A 25,398-nucleotide genomic window follows, 5' to 3' on the forward strand; every position below is an offset into this window, starting at 1 on the left:
ATGAACTTTCTTGCCCCTTCCAGTACAAATTAAAAAAAAAAAAAGTTACAATTGTGAGTCTCTAGATGTTAGTTTAAATACCAACTTTCAAAGCCCATACTCTCTTGCTGTTCCTTAAGGACTTTAGTAAGCTCAAAAACAGGGAACAGCTCTGGTGTGACTTCTTCAAAGGCAGTTTAATTGATCTCACAAGTAGTTCCATACTAACCCTAATGGCCTGGCCTGTGAGGGTTAATTTCTACTTCCCCAGACCATGTAACCAACAATTTGAGATTCTTGATGTACGTGACCTCCTGCTCATTTCTGGAGTGGAGAATTAGTGGGCATTTAGTCATGAACCTTAGCTTTAAGGAAGCTAAGGACACTCATGTGAAAAATCAGTGAACCTTGAATTTGGGTTCTCCTAGGCCATGTATTCTCATTTGATATCTTTGCACAGCATCCTATTAATCCAGGCATGAAAATCAGCACCTCTATGATATCCCCTATAAAGTTACCCTATTAAAATTTCATGTTTGATAATTCTGACAAGCTTTGGGGATGGGGCATATCAAGCACTGCACATCATTCCCCTAATATTTCATTGGTTCTCTGTCCCACCTTGACCTCTCTTCTCATGTTTCATACTTTTATCCCTTTTGTAGGCTTGAGGCCAAGAGACATCTGTGCTCCTCAGAGACTCACTTTATTGCTTATCTTAAGTGGACTTACCAAGATGTTTTCCTAACAAAGACAGATTGCTTGGAAATTTTCTTTTTTTTTTTTAAAGAGAAGTCTCCTTAAATTCCATTTATTCGCCCCATACAATATGCCAGATGTTATATTAAACACTTTATGTACATTATTCCACTTAATCCTAACAATCCCTTGAGGGAGGCAGTATTACTCCATTTTAGATAAAACTGCCGTTAACGGAGGCTAAGAAATTTGCTTAAGAGCGCATAGATTGTAAATAGGGGAATTGAGATTTGAACCTAAGATTGACATCACAGCTTATGTTCTTAATCATGGCTATGGAGTATGGAGTATGTTCCCAGCACATGGTGCTTGGAATATGTGGTACTCTTGTACTTTGTGCAATATTATGGTGGGATGCAAAATAAATTGCTCTCAATAAGGCAAAAGCAATAATGTATATACATAGACTATGCAAATTTTTAGAATTTATGATATGCTACTTATTTTATGTGCTGTGAAATCTGTGCCAGCGTGAACAGTTAGAAGCAATTTCCATCATTATTTTAATATAGCGTTAGCTGTGGACCGGGCCTGTAAGTCTAAAATCACAACCTCCCAATAACTGAGTAAATTATTGAGGACGACATTGTGTTTTCTATGAGGTATAGAATGAACCGTAAGAGATGATCTAGGTCAAGAGCTTATTCTACATCAAAAACTAATGATGTAATGTATGGTGATTAACATAACAATAAAAATTTAAAAAATCTTATTCTAATTGGCTCAGAAGGTGTGTATCCTTGAAAAGGTATTGCAAAAATACAAAAAGTATAATAAATATTAGATGAGTGGGCCAGATCCTCCAAGCTTGGAGTGGCTAGAGAAGTCTGCACGGAAAAGGTAAAATTCCAGTCCAGTTTTGGAAGAACTAGGATTTGAAGCGTTCTTAGAGAAAGTTGGAAGTACGTTCCTGGTGGGAGGATCGATGGGAACTTGTTTTATCGCAACCTGCTGCAGAACACAACACAGCCCCCTCACACCAGCTACTCGTACTTCCGCATTTCAACCAGAAAGTGCCTCGCTGCGGGCGTTGCCCCTCCAGCAGCGTCCGGGCTCCACGTATCCGTGTGAGGAACCCGGAACAGCACCCGCCTTGCCCAGCTTCCGCTTCCGGCCGTTCAGGCTCCGCCTCAGCGGAAAAGGCTGTGTGCGGGACGGGGGAGAAGAGGTGGAGAACTGCGCGCGTCGCGCAGGCGCACCGTAGGCGGCTGCAATGGCGCTGTCGTGTTCTCTGAATAGGTATCTGCTGCTCATGGCGCAAGAGCATCTGGAGTTCCGCCTACCGGTGAGCCCGCACTGCCCTCCACAACTTTTTGACGGGAGAGGACGGCACGGTGGGGGCTGGTGTGCGGGCGGCGGAGATCTTCTCAGCTTCAGCTGAGGGTGTGTGTGCTTGTCAGGGATATCACGCGTCCCCAGTCCCTCGGTCCCTGGGAAGGATCCGAGCTCGGCCGAGGGTGTGTGAGAGAAAAGTCCGAGAAAGACTCTCACAGACTTGCCAAGCATTTTCATTCCTTCTTCTGCCCATGCATCAGGTATTGGAGTTAGGCAGGTGAATATGACCCGTCCTCTCTCTCCAGGAACTCTTGTCTAGCGGAGAATAGAGACAGCCAACAGAAATGCTCACTGCCGTGTTTTAAGTGGCAAATATGCAGGTCAAACTCCATGGAGGAGGGTGGGATTGCTGGTGGTGGTGGTAGGTGGCAAGGGTTAGATGATGGAGAAGTTGGGAAAAGTGTTTCATTCATTCCAGAAACATTTTCAGAGTACTTGTAATTGCATGTGCTGGACGCTGGGGGTATGGAGATGGCAAAGACTGTTTCTGTCTTCAAGGAGCTTACTGTTTAGGCTAAGGTCCGAGCAGATGTATAAACATTAAGAAATAACATTTGTAAGTGCAATGGTAGATGCGTAGGGAAAAAGGAGAGCATAGAAGGGGAATCTAATCCACCTGAGGGGGTGAGGGATGTTGGCCTTTAAGATCGCTTGCATGAGGATATGACACTTGAACAGTAGCTAAAGTATGAGTAGGAGTTAGCCAGGCCAAGGATATAAATAAATTAGAATTATAATTCAGTATTACTGGATTATGAAATATGTAGCTGAGTGACAAGAAGAGAGCAGGAGAGGTAGATAGGGGCCAGAAAATGCAAAGCCTTGAATCCTCTGGAAGGGAAGAGAACATTTACTTAGCTTGTAAGGGAAATTTGCTGAAAGAGTTTTAAGCAAAGAAGATTTTTCCTTAAAAATCACTTTGGCAGTGATAATGAGGATAGATTTGAGAGGAATAAGTCTGGAATCAGAGGCCAGTTAGGAGCCTGTTGGAATAGTCCTGTTAGTAGATTAAGAAGGCCTGAATTAGGGCAGGGGTAAAAGAATGGGATAGACTGGGAAAATATTTAGGCGATGAAATCATCAGGACTTGATGACTGAATATGGGGGGAACAGGGGCCAGTCAAAGATGGCTCCTGGGGTGCATATAAGAGCATCTGCATTTAAAATGTAGAGCACAGGCAGATGAAAGATTTAAATTTTGGTTATTACGAATTTGATATGTTTGTAATATCAAGTGGAGATGACTGGGGTTGGGGGGGCAGTGAATATCGGAGTATGCATGGGGTAGGATAGAGTGGTCTGGACTGGTAATAAATGTTTTGGAAGCTTCTGCATTTGAACACTAGGAGAGAAAGTGAAATTATTCAGAGAAAGCATAGTGTCGAAAGAGTGGTGGGCCAAATACAGGAGCTTGGAAGCATTGACACTGGGGGGAAGTGAGAAAAGAGGAGGTAATGAGGATTGGCAAGTGTCAGAATAGAAAGACTTTGGGGGCACAGAAATCAGGAGGGTAAAGTTTTAGGAATTTTGCTATAACTGTTTAGAGTTTTGGAGTGGGGTGGGAAGCTAGATTGCTTGATTTAGTGGTCACTGGAAAATGAGGAAGGGGAGATAGACTGCTCTTAACTAGAGCATAAGAAGGGAAAGTAAGAGATTGGTTAACAGTTTGAGGGAGGCCTAGGGTCAGGCAAAGTTTACAGGCTGAAGAGAAGGGGAAAATGGATATAAGGTCACGGTGGGAGGTGTTGGCCTTTCACTAGAAGGGGAGAGTGGGCAAAGGAGAGTTCGGCTGGGTATGGGGTAGCTGCCCGAGGGTCCGTTTTCTAGGTTATGAATGAGTCAAGGTTGTTTTTTGAGAGATCAGGGACCAAGCAGTTGAGTGGAGAAATTGGGAAAAACAGTTAAATTTGAAATAGTCATTGAGAGCAAAAGAGGGAGCTGACAAGTTAAAAATTGAGAACACAGGTTTTAGAGCAATGCTGGAAATCCAGCTGAGGGTGATGATCATGTATTTGTAATTGTGCTGAGATTTTCCGATTTTCTTTAGTTGTGTGCAATTCACTGGCCTTAGGAGTTATGAAGGAAGACTGTGGCGTTGATTCAGGGTTAATGTTTTGCTGAGCAGGTGCATTGTCAAGATAGGGGTGTAAGGGCATAGAGTGTCAAGGAGGAAGTAATATTTTAATAGATCTTACTTGATAAAGAGCTGTTTTGTGTGTAAAGAGGACTGGAAAGCCCACTTCAGTGAGAAACAAAAGCAAGTGTAAAGGCATGGAGGGAGTTGATTATGGTGGTTTGGGGTGTGGGATGTGTGGGGAGTGAGGATGAAGTAATGGGCAGTGGGGCTAGAGAGGTGGGTAGGATCCAGAGTTTGAAATGTTTTGAAACCATTGCAAGGAATTTGGATTTTATTTTAGATTTAATGGGGAGCTATTGACTCTTTTTAAGTCAGGAAGTGACCATTTTTTTTAAACCAGTGGGTGACTAGTAATCATTTGTGTTTTAGAGGGAGAATTCTGGAGTACCAGAGAAAGGATACTGGAGTGGAAATAGAGGCCAAGGAGGGTGTGGGCCTCTAGTCCGGCAGTGCGGTGAGAATGGAGTGGCTAGACTGCAGTCTTCAGAATAACATCCCTAATACTTGGACATTTTACTTCTTTCTTCTTCTTAAATTATTCTTAGTGTCTTACCCTGGTGCCAGTTTAATCTTCCAAAAAGCTCAGTTCTCTTTTACACCCTCATTGTCCCGAGGCTGAAACTTCTTAGTCTGGCGTTAGCCCACCATTGCATGGTTCTTTTCTCTGTCTCCTCCCACCTCCCACCTCAGTGCAGTCAAGAGAATCCCCGTCATTCCCTGAATGACGCCCTCAGTTTTCATGCTTTGGCCTGTGCTGCCTTCTGTCTAGTTGGGTTTTCCCTATTCCAGTCTTCATTCTATTGATTTTACATAGTATTCATTGAGATTTACCTGCACATTTATTTTAGGTTAATTTTTTACTTGATTCTTTTTCAACTCTGCAATTTCCTTTTTAATGGGTTTTTAGTCTTTGCCAAAATTCTTAATTATGTCTTTTATTCCCTTCAATATAGAAAGCATAAGTATGACAAACTGTAGAAAGCACACATATTAAATATGATAAAAGAAGTCCTGTGGGCCTGTTGCTTTTGTGTATTGTTTCTCTTGGTTCTTTTTCCTATGTGTGCTGGCTTATTTTTTAAACCACACTAGATATATTTGGAAAGTTATTCGAAGAAATAACATGAGGCCTCGGGTGATGTAAATCCTCTTGAAGTAGGAACATTAATGATCTAGGATGACTTGAACTCATTTCCAGGTATTAAGTTTTGTTTCTGTTCTGATTCATACATGTTCCTCTGGTATGTAGCTTTTGGGGAATCCCAGTCCAAACTGGGTGGTTTATCAGGCCATCTTTCTTTTCCATGGATGGCCCAATATTCTTTTTGTTCCTCTAGCTCCATTAAGCTGTCAAAAGGACCATCCACCCTCACAGATGCTTTTGGAATCGGTAAATACCCTGGGAAGCAGGTGGCTGCACCTTGCAATTTCTGGCTTCTCCTGAAGTTTGGTTTGGTAATTCTTGTAATTGCTCCAAGCGTTCAAGCAGATGCCAGGTTTTTCTAGTTCTCAGCAGAAGGCTCAATCTGCATTACATAGTTTGCCATCACTAGAAGTGGAAGTCCTCTTTCATCTATGCAGATTCTCTCTGTATTCCAGGTCTTAAGTCAGTTTCCATGAAAACTTTTCTTCTGAAACTAAGGTAATCTTTTCTCCCTTGAACTTTAATATAATACCTTTTTGCTTTTACTTCTTTAAGAGCACTCACTGTTTTACAGCTCACATCTCAGTTACTAGGTTGAATGTTTTGTTCTATTAGACCATAAGCTCCCGGAAGATAAATATGTATTTATCTTTACATAGCTCACTGCCTTGTATATATTAGTTTCTTAGTTAAGTATTGAGTGAGAGGATCCCTTTGGGGAAGGCAATCAAGAGGACAGTCTACACTTTTGAGTCCATCTACTGTTTTAGAACTGCTAAGCAGGAAAACTGTAATGAGTAGCTGCCTTTATGATTTAAAATGAGAGATTAGAAATATAATGTGGTCCTGTTTTATCTTTGTAGAGTTAATCAGGGCCAGTTTTAGTTGGCGCCTGCCTTATTGTACTAGAGTTCAGACACCTGGGTTTTATTGCTAGCTCTGAAACAAACTAAATGGATGAAAAATTGAGTGGCTAAAAGAACTGAAAAGCTCACGTGAATTAACGCATGAGGCGTGCCCCAGATCACGTGACCTTTTCAGTTACCATCAGTATTTACTGATAGACTGTGCAAGTTTTTGGTCTGTCCATATAATTCAACTGAATTTAGCCCCTTGTAAATCCAAGGTTTTAAAAAAAAAAGATTTGTTGTTGTTCTCCTAGTTGGGATGAAAGGGGATTGTAGGCACCCAGCAGAGGGTACCTATCTCTGATTGGTTTACCTCCTCCATAAGACCTACAGAGAGGAGTGGGATTCTACCTGCTTTATGTTATTTGAGGAGACAGAATTTGTTAACAGTATATATTATAAAATTTGTATCGTCATCTTGTATTTATCTATACAAAGTGATTGCTTCATAGAATATAATGTTATCTGAACAGATTTCAACTTTGCATTCCTGATGTTTTTAAAGTAGCTATTGTGTTCTCTTTCTAGTTCTGTAACTTCATCCAGAAAGAGGCTAACTTAGTATAACTTCTGTTTAATAAATCCACAGTGATGCTTCCTGGTTAATCCTTATTTCTTGTCTAAACATCCTCAACTTATCTGTTTAATAATTCATTTTATTTTTATTGATCAGTTGTCAGATTTACTAATCTATAGTTTTTGTCATCCATTTTTCTCCAAAATCAGGGCATTTTCTGAGCAAGTCTTTTGGCAACCTTCTTGTGTAAAATTTCTCAGAAATTACTTAACTGTGGTTGTGACTAAAATTTTTTCAGAACCTAGAGTTGTAATTTGTCTGGTGTTGAAATTTAAATGCCTCAGGTAGGTTACTTGCCCACTCTTAAAAAAATCTTATTATACCTGTATCTGTTAGTAGACTTTGAGTTCCATGTGTTAAAATGTGTTCTTTCTATTATATTTTCAATGTAGGAAATAAAGTCTTTGCTTTCACTTTTTGGAGGTCAGTTCATCAGTAGTCAGGAAACTTATGGAAAGGTAAGTTGAATTTATATTTTTCATTAGACTATGTGTAGTATATTTATAAGTAGAATCTTCGGGAAGAGAAAAACTGCAAATCTCAAATATATATTTGTGTGGTTACTTGTTTCTGTTTCTAGGGGCAATTGAATAAAAAGGTTATTTTTGGAAAAAAGTTGTGGTTTTGGAACATCATTTAAGTTTATTTCCAGTATTCATTTAGTGTATAGTTTTAATTTTTAACTCAATACTTGTACCACAATTGGTATCTGTCCCTTAATTGAAAAAAAGGGCTGTTTTCTGTTGATGAGGTATGATTAGAATTAAAATTTAGAATTTAGTGGAATTGCAGACATATTGGGAATTATTTAAACATTTGAAATTGCAGATGTGTAAGATTGTGAATTTATGAGCTTTGTATTTTGTATTTGATAGTTTATCAGTGTATTAGAGAAGTTCGGGAAATAGAAAAAGTCATTCATAATTCTTCCTTCATGTGACTTATAATTTGAGGGTACTGCCATCCAATCTTTTTTCATATGCTTTTTTTTCCCTTTAGTTCTAATACTACTTATGAACTTCTTCAGTCTCTTTTTCACTTGATAATATTAATATAGGCAACATGTTGCTACATAGCCTTCATCACTACAGGGTTGTATAATATTTTCTGTTGATTAGTTCTATCATTATTTATCTAATGATTTCACTCCCTTCAGATTGCTTTTAAATTTTTCTAAAAAAAAATAATACTGAGATAACCATTTTTTTCTGTTTGGATTATTTTGAAATTTTCTATAGAGTAGTGTAAATAATGGAAGAAGAAAGACTCACAGGGAGGATTTCTTCCAGAAGATGAGAGAACTTAGTTGAAACAAGTCTGCTAAGGTTGGACTTGGACTCCTAATTGACTTTCATGTACTGAGGGAGGAGAAAAAGAGGGAGAGTATAGATATAATTGGGTGAGAATGATGAACTGAGGTCAGGGTTCTGTTTTGTTTTTCTGTATTCCGGCAAGGAGTTATCTGGGTGGAGACGAAAAGTGCCTGTAATCAGGGTGCCTGGGTGGCTTAGTCAGTTAAGTGACCAACTCTTGATTTCTGCTCAGGTCATGATCTCAGGGTCGGCAGATTGAGCCCCAAGTCTGGTTCTGCACTCACTGTGGAGCTTGCTTAAGTCTCTCTCTCTCTCTACCCCCACCCTCCCACACCCATGCATACCTCTGCATGCTCTCTCTCTCAAAATAAGATAAGATAAAATAAATTTGTAAAAAAGTGCCTGCAATCTTGATGGTTGAGACAGAGGATTGGTAAACACCTCTGATGCACCTGAAACTTTTTCCTTAGATAAAATAATAAAAACTAATGATAATATAATATACCCTATTATTTTCCATCATAGTTATTTCAAAGAGTTCCTTTTCTAACCCTTAGGTGGCCACAACTACCTAAAAAAAGAGGGATCATTCAAAGAAATACGTTACTTAGAAGTTAAAATAGCTGTATTGTCAGGAGTGATCAATAAAAAATTCTGAAATTATACTTTGGGGTAAAATATGCATTAATTATTTTGGTCAAAATACATAAGACAGTAAATACAAAATTAATCTTTTTTTTTTAAGATTTTATTTATTTATTTGACAGAGAGTTACAGTGAGAGAGGGAACACAAGCAGGGGGAGTGGGAGAGGGAGAAGCAGGCTTCCCATGGAGCAGGGAGCCCGATGTGGGGCTCAATCCCAGGACCCTGGGATCATGACCTGAGCCAAAGGCAGACGCTTAACGACTGAGCCACCCAGGCGCCCTACAAAATTAATCTTAAGATTAACCTTATATTTGCTGATATTTGCATTTATGGTCATTTATAAACATGTTCTGATGTTGTACTCTATTATCCTAACAGGTTACCTATTAAAATAATTTGTTTTTTTTTTACTATTGGAGCAGTTTTTATTTTGGTTAGAGTCAGATCAGGTATTCTTACATAAAAGTAACAAATAGGAATCTCTTCTTACTGACTTCTTGAATAGAAGCAAATGAGGCTGTATAAACCAGTTACAAGTTGTGTATTGTTATTTTTTTCAGTCTCCTTTTTGGATTCTTAGCATTCCCTCTGAAGATATTGCCAGAAACTTAATGAAACGAACAGTGTGTGCCAAGTAAGAGAAACTTACAATGTTTTCCTGTAGATTATATACTGTACTTCTCATACTACTCTGTCCTTGCTATATTGGCGGAGAATTAGAAGGGCTTAGTTGTTGAGGGGAGCTCACTTTAGCTTGCAGATACATGAATTTGCCACTGGGTGGTGGTGGTAGAACAGGGAGTTCGCTGCTGAAACAGGGTGAGGGAATCTTAGTGGTGAAATGCATAAACACTTCTTGTGGGGTAATTTTTTTAAACTTCTATATTAAGCAGGATTATGGTATAAGATGTAAATGCTGTTTTTACATAGGATAAATGCCACATTTAATTATAACCAAAGTATTGAAAATCTAAAGATGTTTTTATAGATGGCTTTAGTTGGATGAGCAGATAAGTGTGAAATGACAAAAAGTGAGGACTGCCATGAAATATGTTTTGCTGTTTTGTTAGAGAACGAAGTCCTGATTATCATATCTTGTGTGGATTACTATAATGATGCTGTTCATACTTTATCCTACCTGTTTTCTAGATTTTATCATTGGTATCTTATCTTTTTTTCATTTCCTCCTTCTTTCCCTCCTTCCTTTCTAATCTTTTAAGTTGAAACTTGCTAATGGGTCTTACTATTCAGCAAAAATGACTATCAGACAGAAATATAACTAAAAAAAAATCTTTTGAATAATCATTACTTTTGATTAGTATATTAAAATTTATGGCTCTAAGTAAGAGTTGTTTGATTTCAGATAAGGCTTATTAGGTTTAAAATAGCTATTTGAGGACCAAGAACTTGTACACTTCCTTCAAAGCTAATATCTTTTCCTACATTTGCTTAATGGTATAATTAATAATTATGTAATGATTGTATAATATTATATAATTTCCTTGACTACTTTTTATTTTCTGTATATTTTGAATAGCTTAGGTTGGGTATACCTTCAGTGATAGCTAAGTAAGGGTGGTATTACTGTAGAGGTCCTCTGTCTATAAATTTCATAGAAAGCAAAGGAGGAATTCATTTTCAAATGAAGAAATTCCCAGTCCTAATTGTAGCATTAATTGTTCTGGAAATAAAATAGACTATTATAAGCATGGATTGAAAAGTAACTTAAATTTAAAATTTTTTTTGTGGTAGACTAGGGATTGAAAGTTAATTTTGTTTTGTTGATTTCTCTTTAAAATGGAATATCTTGAGCATACCACAAAAAGAGTGAAAAATATAATAAACCCCTAGGTATCTACCTTGTTAGATCTCAACATTTTGAGATACTTGCCACAGCTGTCTTTAAAAAAAAAAAAAGTGGTTTACAGAAACCGTTGACTCTGTGCACCTTTCCCAATTCCATTCTCCTCCTTCCCTCAAAGGATAGTTTCTTAAAGAATTTTTGTCAGAAAAATTTCATTATTACTTCCATAATCATTAAAATATTTGAGATTATTGTTGATTTTATATTAATAAGTGGGTATCCATGGCTTATTTATATAGCACCTATGAGAAATGTGACAGCCTATGTAAGCTTTATAATCTCTAAATTATGGATCATAATAGTTCAGTCATATATATGAGAACTTTACTCTGAAAATCTAAATCATAAAAGATATTATTATAAATTAATGTTCCAATTATAGCTGAAGTTTTTGATGTTGTATGCCTAATCTTTATTTTGACTATTTAAAATATAAATTTATTAATATATAAATTTCTGGAAAAGAGGATATGGAGTCATATTTTGTTGATTCTAGGTTATCATTACAAGCATTAGTTCCTATGTTATACTATATAATAGTTCGTTAGGGATGATTATGATCCATTAAACTGCCTTTCCCTGAATGGCCTGGGATTTCTTTTTTCTTTTTTCTTTTTTCTTTTTTTTTTTTTTTAATTTTTGAGAAGCAGTGTATTATAGTGCATGTAGTCATGTGTTTAGTTTGGAGTCTGATGGATTGGAATCCTAGCTTCATTAATTGCTATATGACCCGAAAGAGTCATTTTATCTCATTGTGCTTCAGTTTCCTCATTGGTTCAATGGGTGATGATACTGGAAGCTACCTCATAGGGCTGTTATGAAGAACAATTATGAATCCATATTAAATGGCTTAGAATAGTCCCTTGTACTTTGGTTATATAAAGTGTTAGCTTTTATTATTTTTGTTTTTTTAAGGTTTTCCTTTTCCAGAGGTTGAGTTATATATGCTTTTCCTCAGCTTAAGCTTCCAGGAATCTTCTCCCTTAGGTTTCATGAAGGCAGTGAGCTTTGTTCTGTTGTATCTTACTGCCTAAAATAATTTCTGGTATACAGTAATACTTAATAAATATTTGTTGAATAAATGAATTGATCAAACTTATTATAATTTCTAAACATTAAGAACAAATCATGAATACATGGAATTTGGGGACATCTATTTTGAATAATTGTGTTTGTTGCTTTTTACTCTTTGTACATTTGTATAGCTGAGGTCACCCCTTTAGTGATGGCGAAATAAGAGTAGGATTACTATAGAGGCCTTCTTTCAATAAATTCGGTAGAAAGGAAAGGAAGAGTTTGTTTTCAGAGGATAATATTCTCAATCCTGATGGAAGCATTAATGACATTTATAAAGTAGTTTGAATTTAGATGCACAAAACTATGCTACTATGTAGATTTGAGTTCCATTATAATGAATTCTTGTTTGTAATGAAATTTTCTTGTAATTGTTTAAATGTTCCTTGAAATTGGTGGAAGCTTGAGGATTTTTTTATAGTAAGAATTTTCTTTTTGTAGTGGTTAGAAAAGTAACAGTTACTAAATGTTAGTAAGTAATAGCTAAATATTAATTGTAACATTTTTAACTGGTCATTTTTGTTTTATGGAGAAGACACTGGAAAAATTGGATTTGTGGCAGCTTGTCACCCATTTTACTAAAATAAATGATGTTACTGCATCATTTGTATTCTAGTATAAAAATATAATAATGAAAACTTGGAAAAATCTTGACATGTTAAATTTCCTTCTGTGTAAAGTTAAACTTCTCTGTGATTTGGACTTATGTTTATTTTTAGGACACATTTCTCATTTATAGCAGAAAATATAGGCAATAATTGTATAAGTGGAATAAGAATAAAGAACTAGAAAGGAAAAAAAAGATAAAAGAACTAGGGAAGTAATTGTTACATATTACTGCATGAACTGATTTTGTTACTGAGGTTAGTACTAATCATTTATTTTCTAGGTCCATATTTGAACTATGGGGTCATGGAAAATCTCCAGAGGAGCTGTATAATTCTCTCAAAAACTACCCTGTGGAGAAGATGGTGCGTAGTGAAATGTGTTTTTTATAGGTATATCTACAGATACTGTAGAATTACGAAACTTAAAAGAATTTATTTGCTTTTATTTTAGGTTCCATTTCTGCATTCAGATTCTACATATAAAATAAAGATTCACACATTTAATAAAACATTGACACAAGAAGAAAAAGTCAAACGAATAGATGTAAGTGAATTTAGCAAAAATGAAAAAAATCAATGAGAATAATGTGGTCTGCTGCTATTGATATGTAATAATTCTCAATTCTGTTAAGTGTTTATTTTGTAGCACACTGTGTGCTAAGTAATTTTCATGTTTTGTCTTAATGCTGATACCAAACTTACAAGATAGATATTATTATATAAGCACTGTTTTTCCTTTAAAATTCTAATGGGACATGAGAACCACTTTTATTTTTTAGGCACTTGCGTTTCTGCCATTTGAAGGGAAAGTGAATTTAAAGAAGCCACAGCATATATTCTCTATTTTGGAGGATTATGGTTTGGACCCAAACTGCATCCCTGAGAATCCACATAATATTTATTTTGGTAGATGGGTAAGCAAGTGTTCTTTTTACCTGTTTCAGATTGTTTCTTTAAAAGTTTAATGTCAGGGAGCCTGGGTGGCTCTGTCATTAAGTGTCTGCCTTCGGCTCAGGTCATGATCTCAGGGTCCTGGGATCGAGTCCCACATCGGGCTCCCTGCTCAGCGGGAAGTCTGCTTCTCCCTCTCCCACTCTCTCTGCTTGTGTTCCTGCTCTTGCTATCTCTGTCAAATAAATAAATAAATACATCTTTAAAAAAAGTGTAATGTTAGACCTTTGTATAGGACTCTTTATATGTAGAATTCTTTGTATAGGACTCTTTATATGTAGAATTCTAAGACAACTGAAGACTCAGAATTACTGTATGAATTCAAATGAGTGGAAAAATACGTGGTTATGTGTTTTGTTTTGTTTGTTTTTCCAGAGATTCCTGGGAAGTGCAAGACGCTTGCTAGATAATAGGGCCTAGGTTAGGAGGTGGTGTACCAGGAAAAAATAACATAAGACTTGTCAGAAAGTCTGGATTGCTTTTTAAGTGGAGAAAAGGCAGAGTGCTGTGGTAGTTGAGGGATCTAATTTGTGGAGTTCTTGAATCTAAGCTCATATTCTGAAAAGAAATAAAATTATTGCAGAGCAGTCCTGCTCACTTCCCTAAGGGTAATGGAAGCTGGGGCTTATGTTACAGATTATTGTTTTTAAGAGAAAAAAGAGGTGGGTAGAGTTTACTCACCACCAACCTCTGGAATTATTGCATTCAAATTCAATTCAAATTTAATTTGAAAAGTCACTATAAATTACAACATGCTAAAAAAAATACAAGGAATTTGTCCATAATTACCTCAATCACATTTTTTTAAAAGAAACAAGTTTAGAGCAATGGTAAGTGGAAAGATGTTTTTATCAAGATATGGTGGTTTTATTGTGAATGGTTATCTTCAATCTGTTTTATGCAGTTAAACTAATTTGAAGAATCTCTGATCTAGATTGCAGATGGACAGAGAGAGCTTATTGAGTCTTACAGTGTCAAAAAGAGACACTTTATTGGAAATACAAGCATGGATGCTGGTTTATCATTTATCATGGCCAACCATGGAAAAGTGAAAGAAAATGATATAGTCTTTGATCCATTTGTTGGAACAGGTATTTTTATTTACTGTTAAACTAGTGCATAGGTGTTACTTGTTTATATTAGTCAAGGTCATAGTAATGTTTTTGCTAAAAGATTAGTAAATTTGTACAGAATAATCTTAATTATCATGAGATAGTGGCCAAGAGACAACCACATATTTGTGTAATAGCCCAGTATGCAACACTTGTGCCACTTCAAGAATGACATAATTTTTGGGCTTTTTCCCCAAGTAAACCACTAGGTGGAGGGGTATGCCATACATTGCAATACCGTGTACTGTGGAAATGTAAAGCTATACAGTTTATTTAAATAGGAAAACTTGGGTGGAAAAAAGACTTGAGTGACAAGATAAAAAAAAGTGTTCTTCATTTAACATTGATAACCATATACTTACATGGAAAAAAATGGGTAATATGTCTAATCTTTGATTTGGTTTGTAGAGGTTTATAAGTGTGAAGATAAGGAAAGTAACTTAATTATCAATGGGCTGGAGCCTGGCTGCTGAGGCTGCAGTCTGTTTGTATACACCTGATTAGATGTCCTTGTAATTAACTTCGTGTAGAAGTCCTAAAATTCCACCTTTACCTCCTCCGATTCCATGAAGACAATTTCCTGCTTTGCCCCATTTTTTGCTGGATCTTACTCATACCTAGGGAGCGCTCATATTTAGGTGTGTCTGGCTAAATTATTTGTGATTCACATTGTGTTGGAACAAATTATGTTTGTGGTTGGAGTTTCTCCCTGTAGCTGTCCTTTACCCATCAGAAACTTGGGAAGCAGCATTGCCACAATAACTAACATTGTTGAACTAAAAAGAAAAAAACTTCCTGAGGAGATTATGGCACAGAGAGAGGTTATGTGACTTGGCCAAGGTTATACAGTGTATAAATTTCATGAGATTCAAACTCAAGCAGTCTAACTCCAGAGCTCCTGCTCTTAACGACTATGCTAGAGCTGTGTCTTTCTGCCTTAGGATCTGTCGGCCAGCTGTTATACTATAAACTGACTTGAGGAATGTGACCACATGTGATTAGGAAGAAATAGTATCAACGTCAAAAGATTTCTAACCGTTGGAATGATTTTCTGTGTTGTTGAATTAATCCACTAGTGAGGCTCTCTTCTCCCACTCCACCAGTGTCTCCATATATCCCACACCCGATATTCGACCTGTTTGTTTCTTTCCCACCCTCCTTATCCTCAGTGCCTCCTGCAACTCTTTAAACTTTTATTGGAAATAATGCCAAACTTATAGTTAAGATACAAGAATAAAAATAGAACAGAGAACACTTGCATGTACTTGACTCAGATTAAACTTGTTAACATTTGGCCTCATTTACTTTTATCATTTGTTTTCTTTTTATGTTTATTTACATAATTTTGTTTTCTTTACCATTTGAATGTAGGTTGCATCCATCCCGTCCCTTTACCTCTCAAATACTTCAATATATATATCTGAAGAATGAGGATATTCTCTTATATAACCACAGTATAGTTTTCAATGTTAGCAAATGTACTATTAATACAATAATGTTCATACGACATTTTTGTTAATTGACCCACTGATGTCCTTTATACCATCTTTTTTTCCTTTCCAGTCTAGCATCAAGTATTGTATTTTGTCCTTGCTGTTTCTTTGATTCATTTAATATGGAACAAGTCCACAGTCTTTCTTTTTCTTTTATGAAATTTGCACTTTTGGAGAACACTGTCTCTCCTCTCTTTATTTATTATTCAGAATGTACCTCATTTGGGTCATTTATTTCCGTATGATTAGATTCAGGTTATAAGTTCCTGGCTGGACTACTACAACAATGATTTTGTGTCCTCCTCAGGGCATCTGCCTAATGGTTATCTGCCCCTCATTGGTAATACTCATTTTGATCAGCTGGTTAAGGTGGTGGGTGATTTTTCCATTGCATGATTGCTATTTTTTCCCCATTGCAGTTAATAGGCAGTCTGTGGGGAGACATGTTAAAACCCATGTAAATATCCTGTTCTGCATCTAAATTCCCCCTCACCCCTGTCAAGTTCTCAGGTTTGGCATTCATTGATGATTCTTGCCTGAACCAGTCTTCACTTTGGTCACAAAGGGATGATTTTCCAATAATAGTACTCCCTCCACAATTGCCACTTGACACTCATTCTATTATAACCAAGAGCCCTTTCTTCTCTCCTATGTATTTATTATCAATATAAGCTTGTGAATTCCCTCTTTTTCCCCCTTAGTGGTCTATAATTCATTACTAATTTGTTACTCAAATTGTCCCACGTTTGCCAAGTGGAGCCCTTTCGCGCTAGATCTGTCTTTGTGACCTGTTCCTGTCTTTTATTTTTGAGTACTTTCTTACTGTTTGGCTCATCTTTTACCTGCCCAAACCCTGGAATCAGTCATTTCTCCAAGGAACCATTGTTTCTTTTAGTAGGGAATGGTATTAGAGACCAAGATCTGGGTGCTAGGTATCTTCATTTCTCGACCCTTTCAGCAGATAAGCTAGGACATTTATGTGTGTATGTGCACAATATGCATGTAAATGTGTATGCAAGTACACATATCCCTATATATGTACTGTGTGCACGTGCATGTGGATATACACAGATATTGTAGAAATTGTGAATTTTCATATATACTACAAATTCTAGTCTATCCTGACAGATTTTGTTCTTGCTTATCCCCATTCCATTTTTACATGTGCCTTCTTCGACATTGAGAATCCTGTTTTTTTAACCATCTACACATTTATTCTTTTGCTCATTCCTATAATACATTTAAAATACTTTCAAAATTGCTTTGCACTTACCACCAAAAGAAAAGCAAAACAATACAAAAACCCTGTTAAAAGGATATGTTTTAAGGCTATGTATTCAGTTCTCTACGCTACCCAAAGGGCAATAAAGTCAAATATGTCAAATATTGTGCTTTCTTCTTTTACCCCCTCATTTAAAAATCAGTTCAGAGTTCATTTTTTTCAGTTTGCCCTCAGTTTTAGACTTTTACCTCCTTCCATCCTCTTTGATATATTTTTAAAAATGTAGACGATCAGTTTGCTTCCAAAAGTCAACTGCACAAGAGGTATACTTAGACAAATATCGCTTCTTTCCATACCACTTCCATCTTCTTCCCCCAGCCCTTGTCGATAACCAACTGCTCTTTTAGTTGATTCTTGTTTGTGGTTTTTTTGTAGTGATAGGCAGATATATGCACATTTTATTTCTACTTCTTTCTTACACCACTTTGTTTTTCTCACTTAATAGTTTTTCCTGAAAAATCACTTTCTGTCAATTCATAGGTATTGTCTTCATTCTTTTTTATAGTTGTATTCCATGGGTGTATATACTACAATTTATTCAGTCTCCTTTACTTGGACATGGGTAGTGTCCAGTATTTTAGAGTTACAAATAATGCCTGCAATGAATAATCTTTTGTATATATACTTTTGTAACGTTGGAGATATGGCTCTAGGGTAAATTCGTAATAGAATTGCTGTTTGAAGAATGTAGGTATATTGTTAAACCTTGCTTCACCAGATTTATTGTCAAGGTTTTGAAATGTTGCCAGTCTGTTGGATGAAAACATTATCTCACTGTAGTGTTATTTTGTATTTCTCTTATAAGTGAAGTCTAATAACCTTTTATATATATATTTTTAACATATAACATATTATTTATTTCAGGGGAACAGGTCTGTGATTCATGAGTCTTATGTAATACCCAGTGCTCATTACAACACATACTGTCCCCAGTGTCCATCACCCAGTTACCCCATACTCCCACCCCCCTCCCCGCCAAGCAACCCTCAGTTTGTTTCCTATGATTAAGAGTCTTTCATGGTTTAAGAGTCTCCCTCTCTGTCTCATCTTGTTTCATTTTTTTCTTCTCTTCCCCTGTGATCCTTTGCCTTGTTTCTTAAATTCCACATATCAGTGAGATCATATAATTGTCTTTCTCTGATTGACTTATTTCGTTTAGTATAATACCCTCTAGTTCCATCCACATCGTTGCAACCTTTTATATTTTAAGGGCCTTTTTAATAATTTTTTTGGAAATATTTTTCATGTCTTTTGCCCATTTTTATGTAGACATTTATTTTTGGAAGTACTTTGTATGTTAGGGAATTAGCTCTCCCTCTCTTTTCCTTTTTTTTTTAATGTAAATGTAAAGATGTATACATGTGTATATTACATATATGCATATGTGTGTATATATATATATACACACACAAAAAAACCAAATATTTTCTCCCAGTTTGCCATTTGTTTTTTTTTTTTTAAAGATTTTATTTATTTATTTGAGATAGAGAGAATGAGAGATAGAGAGTACGAGAGGGAAGAGGGTCAGAGGGAGAAACAGACTCCCTGCCAAGCAGGGAGCCCGATGCGGGACTCGATCCCGGGACTCCAGGATCATGACCTGAGCCGAAGGCAGTCGCTTAACCAACTGAGCCACCCAGGCACCCGTCATTTAGTTTTTGACTTTGCAAGCAGTTGCTTTTTCCCATGCAAAAGTTTTCCCTACATCTAAGTTACAGAGGTATCTAGCTATGTTATTCTTCTAGTACATTTATAGTTTTAGTTTTGTTTCCTTTAGCTCTCGGTCTGTTTGGAGTTTTTTTTTTAATTATTTTTTATTATTATGCTCAATTAGCCAGCATATAGTACATCATTAGTTTTTGATGTAGTGTTCCAACGATTCATCTGTTGCATATAATACCCAGGACTCATCACCACACGTGCCCTCCTTAATGCCTCTCACCCAGTTACCCCATCCCCCCACCCCCCTCCCTTCTGTAACCCTCAGTTTGGTTCCTGGAGTCCAGAGTCTCATGGTTTGTCTCCCTCTCTGATTTCTTATATGCTGTGAGGAATGGATCTATAATTTCTCTTTTTTCCAAATGCTGAACCTTTTATTAATCCTTAATTTGTTCTTGGACTTTAAAAATTTTTTCTGTGAAGTGAGAAGAATTCTTTGATATACATACATGTACATAATATGTACACATACATGTAGACAAGACTATAAAGTCTAAAAATAGAGTTCCTAGCATAGGTAAAATTTCTTTCCCTTGATGTATATGAGGTTGGGTGTATTATGAAATGCTAACTGCCACAGCAATCAAAATATTACCTTCGGTGTGAGTAAGGGGCAAGGAGGTCTGCCCCTAATTTGCTTTAGAGCAGCTCCTTAGAGTGGGTAGTAGATCGTGGTCTTGTGACTGTTTACATAGGACAATTAATTGAAAATTGGTAAGAAGATCTTTGCAAAGTTGCTGCTAAAATATATTTTTTTCTAATTTGTAGTTTAAGCATAGCTTTAGAACTTTAGTTTTTGGTGCTTTTGTTTTGAGATTGGTGATATAATTATAAATAGACACAATTTTTAAGTATAGTTTGTCCTTTTTCTTGGGCCTTTTGTCTCACTGATGGGTAGTACCTTCTGAAGGATTGGGGAAATACCCTGTGCCCTCCTCCATGGCCATAGTTTTTCACAAATGTTTTTGATAGTATTTTTTCCTTGTTTCCTTTTCTAATATTTAAAAACAAAGTCAAGTGTATCCAATTCTTTTCCATTTTAAAGGCACAAAATTGAAGTATATTTGTTTCCCAAATGTTTTATCCACTGACTTCTCATGACCTGTGTTTTTCTCAAGGTTATAGGATAGAGTAGAAAGCTTCTGGGAAACTGAAAGGAGAGATGTAATCTTTTCCTGCCTAAATACCTTTCCTTTTTCTTTAGACAGTCTGCTATTGTTGTCTAGAATGACATTATGAGCTGTAGAAACATAACTTTCCTTTCCATTTTGGTGAATATATATTGCTTTTCATCTTAATAAGATTTTTTAAAAAGTTGCTTATCTCCATTTTTTTTTCTGAGGGAGAAGATACCTATCATTGGGCCAGCTCTAAGTAGTGAGGAAGTCCTGTTGTTCTAATATGAGCATGGCTAAAGGATTGATGAACATGATATGTTGAATTCCTAGAATGGTACAGCCCTGCCTATGATATACAAGAGTTGTGAATGGTGTACAACTCTTATTGAGTGTGCAGCTTTACTTAATTTAATAACAAATTTTACTTTTGTTTATCTAATTGGTAAGCAAAGTGTATATTTATTTCAGTTGGTGCTGACTCCAAAGGAGAGAAAATGGTATAGAGAAAAGAGCAAATTAAGTCCTTAATCTGTTAGTTGTTATGTCACTTTGGGCAACATTCTCAACTTGTCTGGGCCTCAGTTCCATCATTGATGAAAGGGTAATACTAATATATTGTGAGGATTAAGTGAGGTAATATATGTATATGAAATTCTTAGCAAGTTGCCTGACACATGGTAGACATTCAGTAGACTGTAATGATTAACATTATTATTTTGTTAGGAACTTAGATGCCTTTTTGGTGAAAGATGTTAGATATAGCCAATATTGAATAGTGATGATGAACAATTTGGCCATGAACTCATTTTCTAGTCCCTTCTTTGGCTGATTTCCAAGATACTCATCATTTGCGACTGTTGGCAAATTGTGACAGCAGGCAAGGAAATCGAGGGTTAAAATTGTAAACATCTGATTCTTTGTTTATAGTGAAAATAATTGGTACAAGTAGACACACAGCCAGTTGCTGTAGGTGGCTGTGATACGATTTTATGACAGAGGTCCATAGATATTCCTTTTCTTCTTCCCCTCTCTAAAGTGAGTCAGCTATTTTAGTAATTGAGACTATATCCAGGAGGCCATTATACACTCCTTGGCTACTTCTACCTTTCGATGAGCCATAGCGTAAGGAAAAGAGTGCAGCTCCTTTTGAAATTTATCATTGCAGAATGATAGACAAAGATGCCAGGTGTTGGGAAACTACTGGTCCTGGGAGGATACTGTGGGGGAGGAAAAAAGAAAATGAGGAAAGAGATCATTGGTCTCTGTAGGTCTGTGGAATAGTCTCTGCTTCCTTCCCATTTTTGTCCACAACTCTTTGTAGTCTCCTTTTCCTGAGTTTCATAGTTTATCTGGTAAAATTTCTATTACAGTATCCTTTTGCTCAGGCTGCTAGTGTAACTTACCTGAGTTCATTTGGAAAAAGGATGAATTAGATACAGTAGTATTCCATTTTTCCTCCTTTTCTCCTTTCCTTTTAGCAAAACCAAAGCCCAGTCTCTCATTTCTACACTTCTGTAAGGCTTTTCACTTAAATTTCTAATGATGAAAATCACAAATTAGTTTCTATAAATTCTACTTATTGTGTCCTTTTGCATGTAAGATAGTGCCCTGACCTTAAAGTGGTTACTATTTAAGTAAGGAGAAATTAGAACACTGAGTTTGTGGTATTTGTACACTTGATAGCATAAGAAATTGGGTGAGTCACATACCTGCCCCTCACCACTTCACCCCTCCTTTATCACCCCTTCTTCCACCAGAAAGCTTCAGGGAAACTCCAACTGAGTATAACTAAATGCAAAAAATGCTTCAATTTAGTTGAGAAAACAACTAGATGATTAACAGCGACTACCCAGTGACCAGTTCAGAAAAGCTCATTTATAATGACTTTATTTAAAACTTTGAAAGCTTAAAGGGGACAAAGTTAACTAACAGATGTAGTCTAACAGATTATTCATCTCCTTTCAGCAGTGTACTCTAAATTGGGTCTTCTCAAAACTCATTCTAACCAAATGGATAAGGTTCTGTTTAAGGAAGCACAGGAAAGCTTTTCTGTTCCCTTTGACAACTAGTTCTTCTAGGTGAGTATCTGCCTTAATTGGCAGAATTGTAGTAATTCCTCATAATTTGGGTGAAGTGATTTTGTGAGTATTCCAAGTCATCACAATACAGTATTTTTTCTAAATTTGGATGGTTCCATTGATAGAACAAGACTAACAGGGTCTTACTTAGCTTCCCTCTCACACAAATGCTTCTTGTAGTTAGTATGAGGGAACTTAGGTTTTGGTTTCTGCTGTACTTTTTTTAGTCCTCCATTCTCTTCTTCATGGACTCCAGTAGTAATAGTCAGTTACAGTATTTTTTACAAACAAAGTCTATTTATTTAAGTGCATGTTCCCAGACTGTGTTTAAATGGCTATGGAAGGAATACTATTAATTTATAGATCTTGGCCCTCTGGAGGCACTACCCATCTTAATTTTAGAAATTACCTTTGAAAAGGATATAAGGGAAAATATATAGTTATTTTCCCTTGTCTGAGTCTGTGCATAGTTTGAGAATAAATTTCTGATGGCAGTTTGACAGACCTTTCTATGGTATAGCTGTTAGGACTAAGAGCATTTTAATTTGGATGAATAAAAAAAAGTAAAGTTCAATGGAAAGCACAATTATTAAAATAATTTTGTGATTTTTTTTCCTTAAACAATTTAAAAATATTACCTTTTATTTTAAAGGGTTTTATTAAATTTTAAATATTTATTAGGACTTTTCTTTGTATGTGAGCTGGGCACAGCCACCAAGTTACTTCATCCAGTCAAACTGTATTGGGACTTCTGTTCTTACTTCAATCACAGCACTAAGTAAACAGAAAAGTCATTGTATTATTATTTTTGCGTATGCTTGATAATAGTTATTCAGAAATTCATATTTACAGTTTAAAATAAGAGGTAATTGCTTCACTGGTTACAGGAATAACTATTTCTTGTCCTAATATTTTAATTTTTGTAGGGATTAATGTCTTACATATTAATTGTGCCCTCTTAAATTATTTGAAACTCAGGCTTCCATGGGAATTGAGCCCAGTTGTCAGAATTTATTTATTGCTGACTCTTTTATATAGTAGCTTTATATGCTCATTTGTAAGTAAGGAGCAAGATGCTTTGTATAGACCTCTCAAAATCAGATGAAAATGTCTAAATATACATTATTTTGATAAAAAAAAAGTTATTTCCCTAAGTAGTATGTTTAAAGTCATGATGCCAGTACATACATTAATTCCCTACATTGTGACCAATGTAATGAGCACAGCTTAGAGGTTTAATTCTGAGGCCTACAAAATATGGTCAGGACCAGTGTTATTATTACTCTCTGGTACTCTGCCTACAGCTAGTTTGTAAGACTTTGGATCAGATTAAATAGGGGAAGAAACAAGAGTCTGGGACTTTCTGGTTAACAGACCATAACTGTGTGATTTTTTTCAGGTGGCCTTCTGATAGCATCTGCTCATTTTGGTGCATATGTATATGGGACAGACATAGACTACAATACAGTTCATGGCTTGGGTGAGTAGAGGTTCTAGACTGTTACAGTCTTTGTTCTTGTACCAAGTGTGCCTTCAAAATAATTAAATGGGTTTATATGGCATTATGCATCTATCTTTAGTGTTAAGATACAGAGTTGTGATAAAATGTAGTTTTATTTATTCTTACAAACAATAAGATTCATTGGATATCTGCTTTTTACGAAGTGATTCAGTATGTGTAAAGTGATCTCCTGGGGGAACACAAAGATGAAAAAGAAAAAGCTCTCCCAACAGTCTTAGTAAGAGAGATTTTTAAAAAGTTGGCAAACTCTAAGGTTGTGAACTTTAGGCTTGGGAAGGAAGTAGGAGAGGGACTAGCCATCTTCTAATCAGCATGTCCATATTAATAACATGTATACGGTTTCTATTTAAAGATTATCACCATTTCTTATTCATAATCATATGTTGCTTGAATACTGGATTAATTTTTAGTCCTTGAGTACCATATTGTTTTTAATTCCATAACCAACCAAAATATTTTTGAAGCCATTAAGGTGACAGTAACTTAGAAGATTCTGCATTAGACTCAGGTTAACTGGAGACAAACATTTGTTTACTTTGGAGGCAATTTTGGAAACTGTTTTAAAATCTAGACACTTTGCTTATGATACATGATTGGATGGAATTGAATCAAACTGAAGAAATTATTTCCATATACCTGAATGGTACTAAAAATGTCAAGTTTCATTGATGATTTCGAAATTCTATTTATGGTGGTATTCCATTATTGTAACTAGAATCAGCCCTTTGAACACACTTCTTTTTACCACCCAATTTTTCTCAAGTTACTGTATTGGTGAGAATTTATTATACCTTTTTTTTTTTTCCTGAAACAATCTGACATACTGTGCTTGATGACTTCTCTTTTTTCCTACCTTGACTCTAAGGAATTTAGTAATATTTATCGTAAGGAGAATTGGTTATATTTTATCAAATTCATCTAAATGGGCTAAGCAGAAAAAGATATTCTTGGGAATATGTTAGAGCAAAGTGCTAAGAAGAATTATTCCAGTTTGCTTTTAGTAGAAGTAGTATGTTTGCTTTAAGGAGATTGTCCTATATAATTTATTAGAATTCTTATTTATGAAAGTTATGTTATAACCTTTCAGTCTACTTGGGTAAAATTCTGATTGAGGTAGAATTTTCTCAGAGCTTTTCCAAGATGCTGTTAAATATGCCCTCTGTTTCATATGCTTGTAATTTTTTTCTGTACTCTCAAATATTCTCAAAAACCTCCTGTTTTAAAAATACAAAACCTTTCCTATCAGTCCTATAGGGATCCTCTAACTGCCACTTTGTTTTTCTTTCCTTTTGCCAAAGTGCATCTTGCAAACTAGTATTGCTGTCTTTTCTTCTTCATCTCTCACTGTCTTCTGTCCATTATCTTCTAGCTTCCATGTCTGCTGAAAACTCTTAGTAGGGCCACAAAACTATAGCATTTGGCAGTGTTGACCTTCGTAAAGCCTCCCTTGGTTTCCTGGACCATGGCCTCATCGGTACTTAAACTTCCTTGGCTTTCCATCTCCGTCTTAAGGCCCTGTGGATTTCTTTGACCTGTGCTAACATGTTGCTTTTTTCCAGGCATCTCTCTTTGACCACTTCTCTCACAATGCATGTTATACAGTCATGTCATTCTTCTCCTTTTGATTTTTTAAGTTTCATTTTTATTGTGAAGTAGATCAAGATACAGAAGAGTATGTAAAAATAGAATAATTATAGAAAAAAACATGTAACTGCCACCTAGGTTAATAAAAAATGTCATTCATTCTTATGGATTTAACTTAAGTGCGTATCTGATAT

At 36.0% G+C, this 25,398-nt stretch overlaps 1 protein-coding gene across 10 annotated transcripts in view; it reads left to right on the top strand.

Annotated features, from left to right (window-relative positions):
• The first annotated feature begins 1,880 nt into the window (after positions 1-1,880).
• Positions 1,881-25,398, top strand: part of TRMT11 (tRNA methyltransferase 11 homolog) — a 151,559-nt gene continuing 128,041 nt past the window's right edge. For 4 of the 10 annotated variants that reach the window (XM_073893886.1, XM_025865252.2, XM_073893885.1 and 1 more), the window contains exons 1-8: positions 1,881-2,023; positions 7,232-7,297; positions 9,360-9,433; positions 12,627-12,708; positions 12,797-12,889; positions 13,125-13,259; positions 14,231-14,387; positions 23,498-23,578. In XM_073893886.1, coding sequence (XP_073749987.1) covers positions 1,952-2,023; positions 7,232-7,297; positions 9,360-9,433; positions 12,627-12,708; positions 12,797-12,889; positions 13,125-13,259; positions 14,231-14,387; positions 23,498-23,578 — 760 coding nt within the window. In that variant the 5' untranslated portion in view covers positions 1,881-1,951. Of the gene's footprint in view, positions 2,024-5,809; positions 5,853-6,988; positions 7,124-7,231; positions 7,298-9,359; positions 9,434-12,626; positions 12,709-12,796; positions 12,890-13,124; positions 13,260-14,230; positions 14,388-23,497; positions 23,579-25,398 lie in introns of all 10 variants that reach the window. The other 6 variants (XM_025865272.2, XM_073893883.1, XM_073893888.1 and 3 more) reach the window with 6 other exon arrangements.

The sequence above is a fragment of the Callorhinus ursinus genome, unplaced genomic scaffold (genome assembly GCF_003265705.2).
Source record: "Callorhinus ursinus isolate GAN/ISIS: 27379988/994484 unplaced genomic scaffold, GSC_fseal_2.0 scaffold6, whole genome shotgun sequence".
NCBI lineage: Eukaryota > Metazoa > Chordata > Mammalia > Carnivora > Otariidae > Callorhinus > Callorhinus ursinus.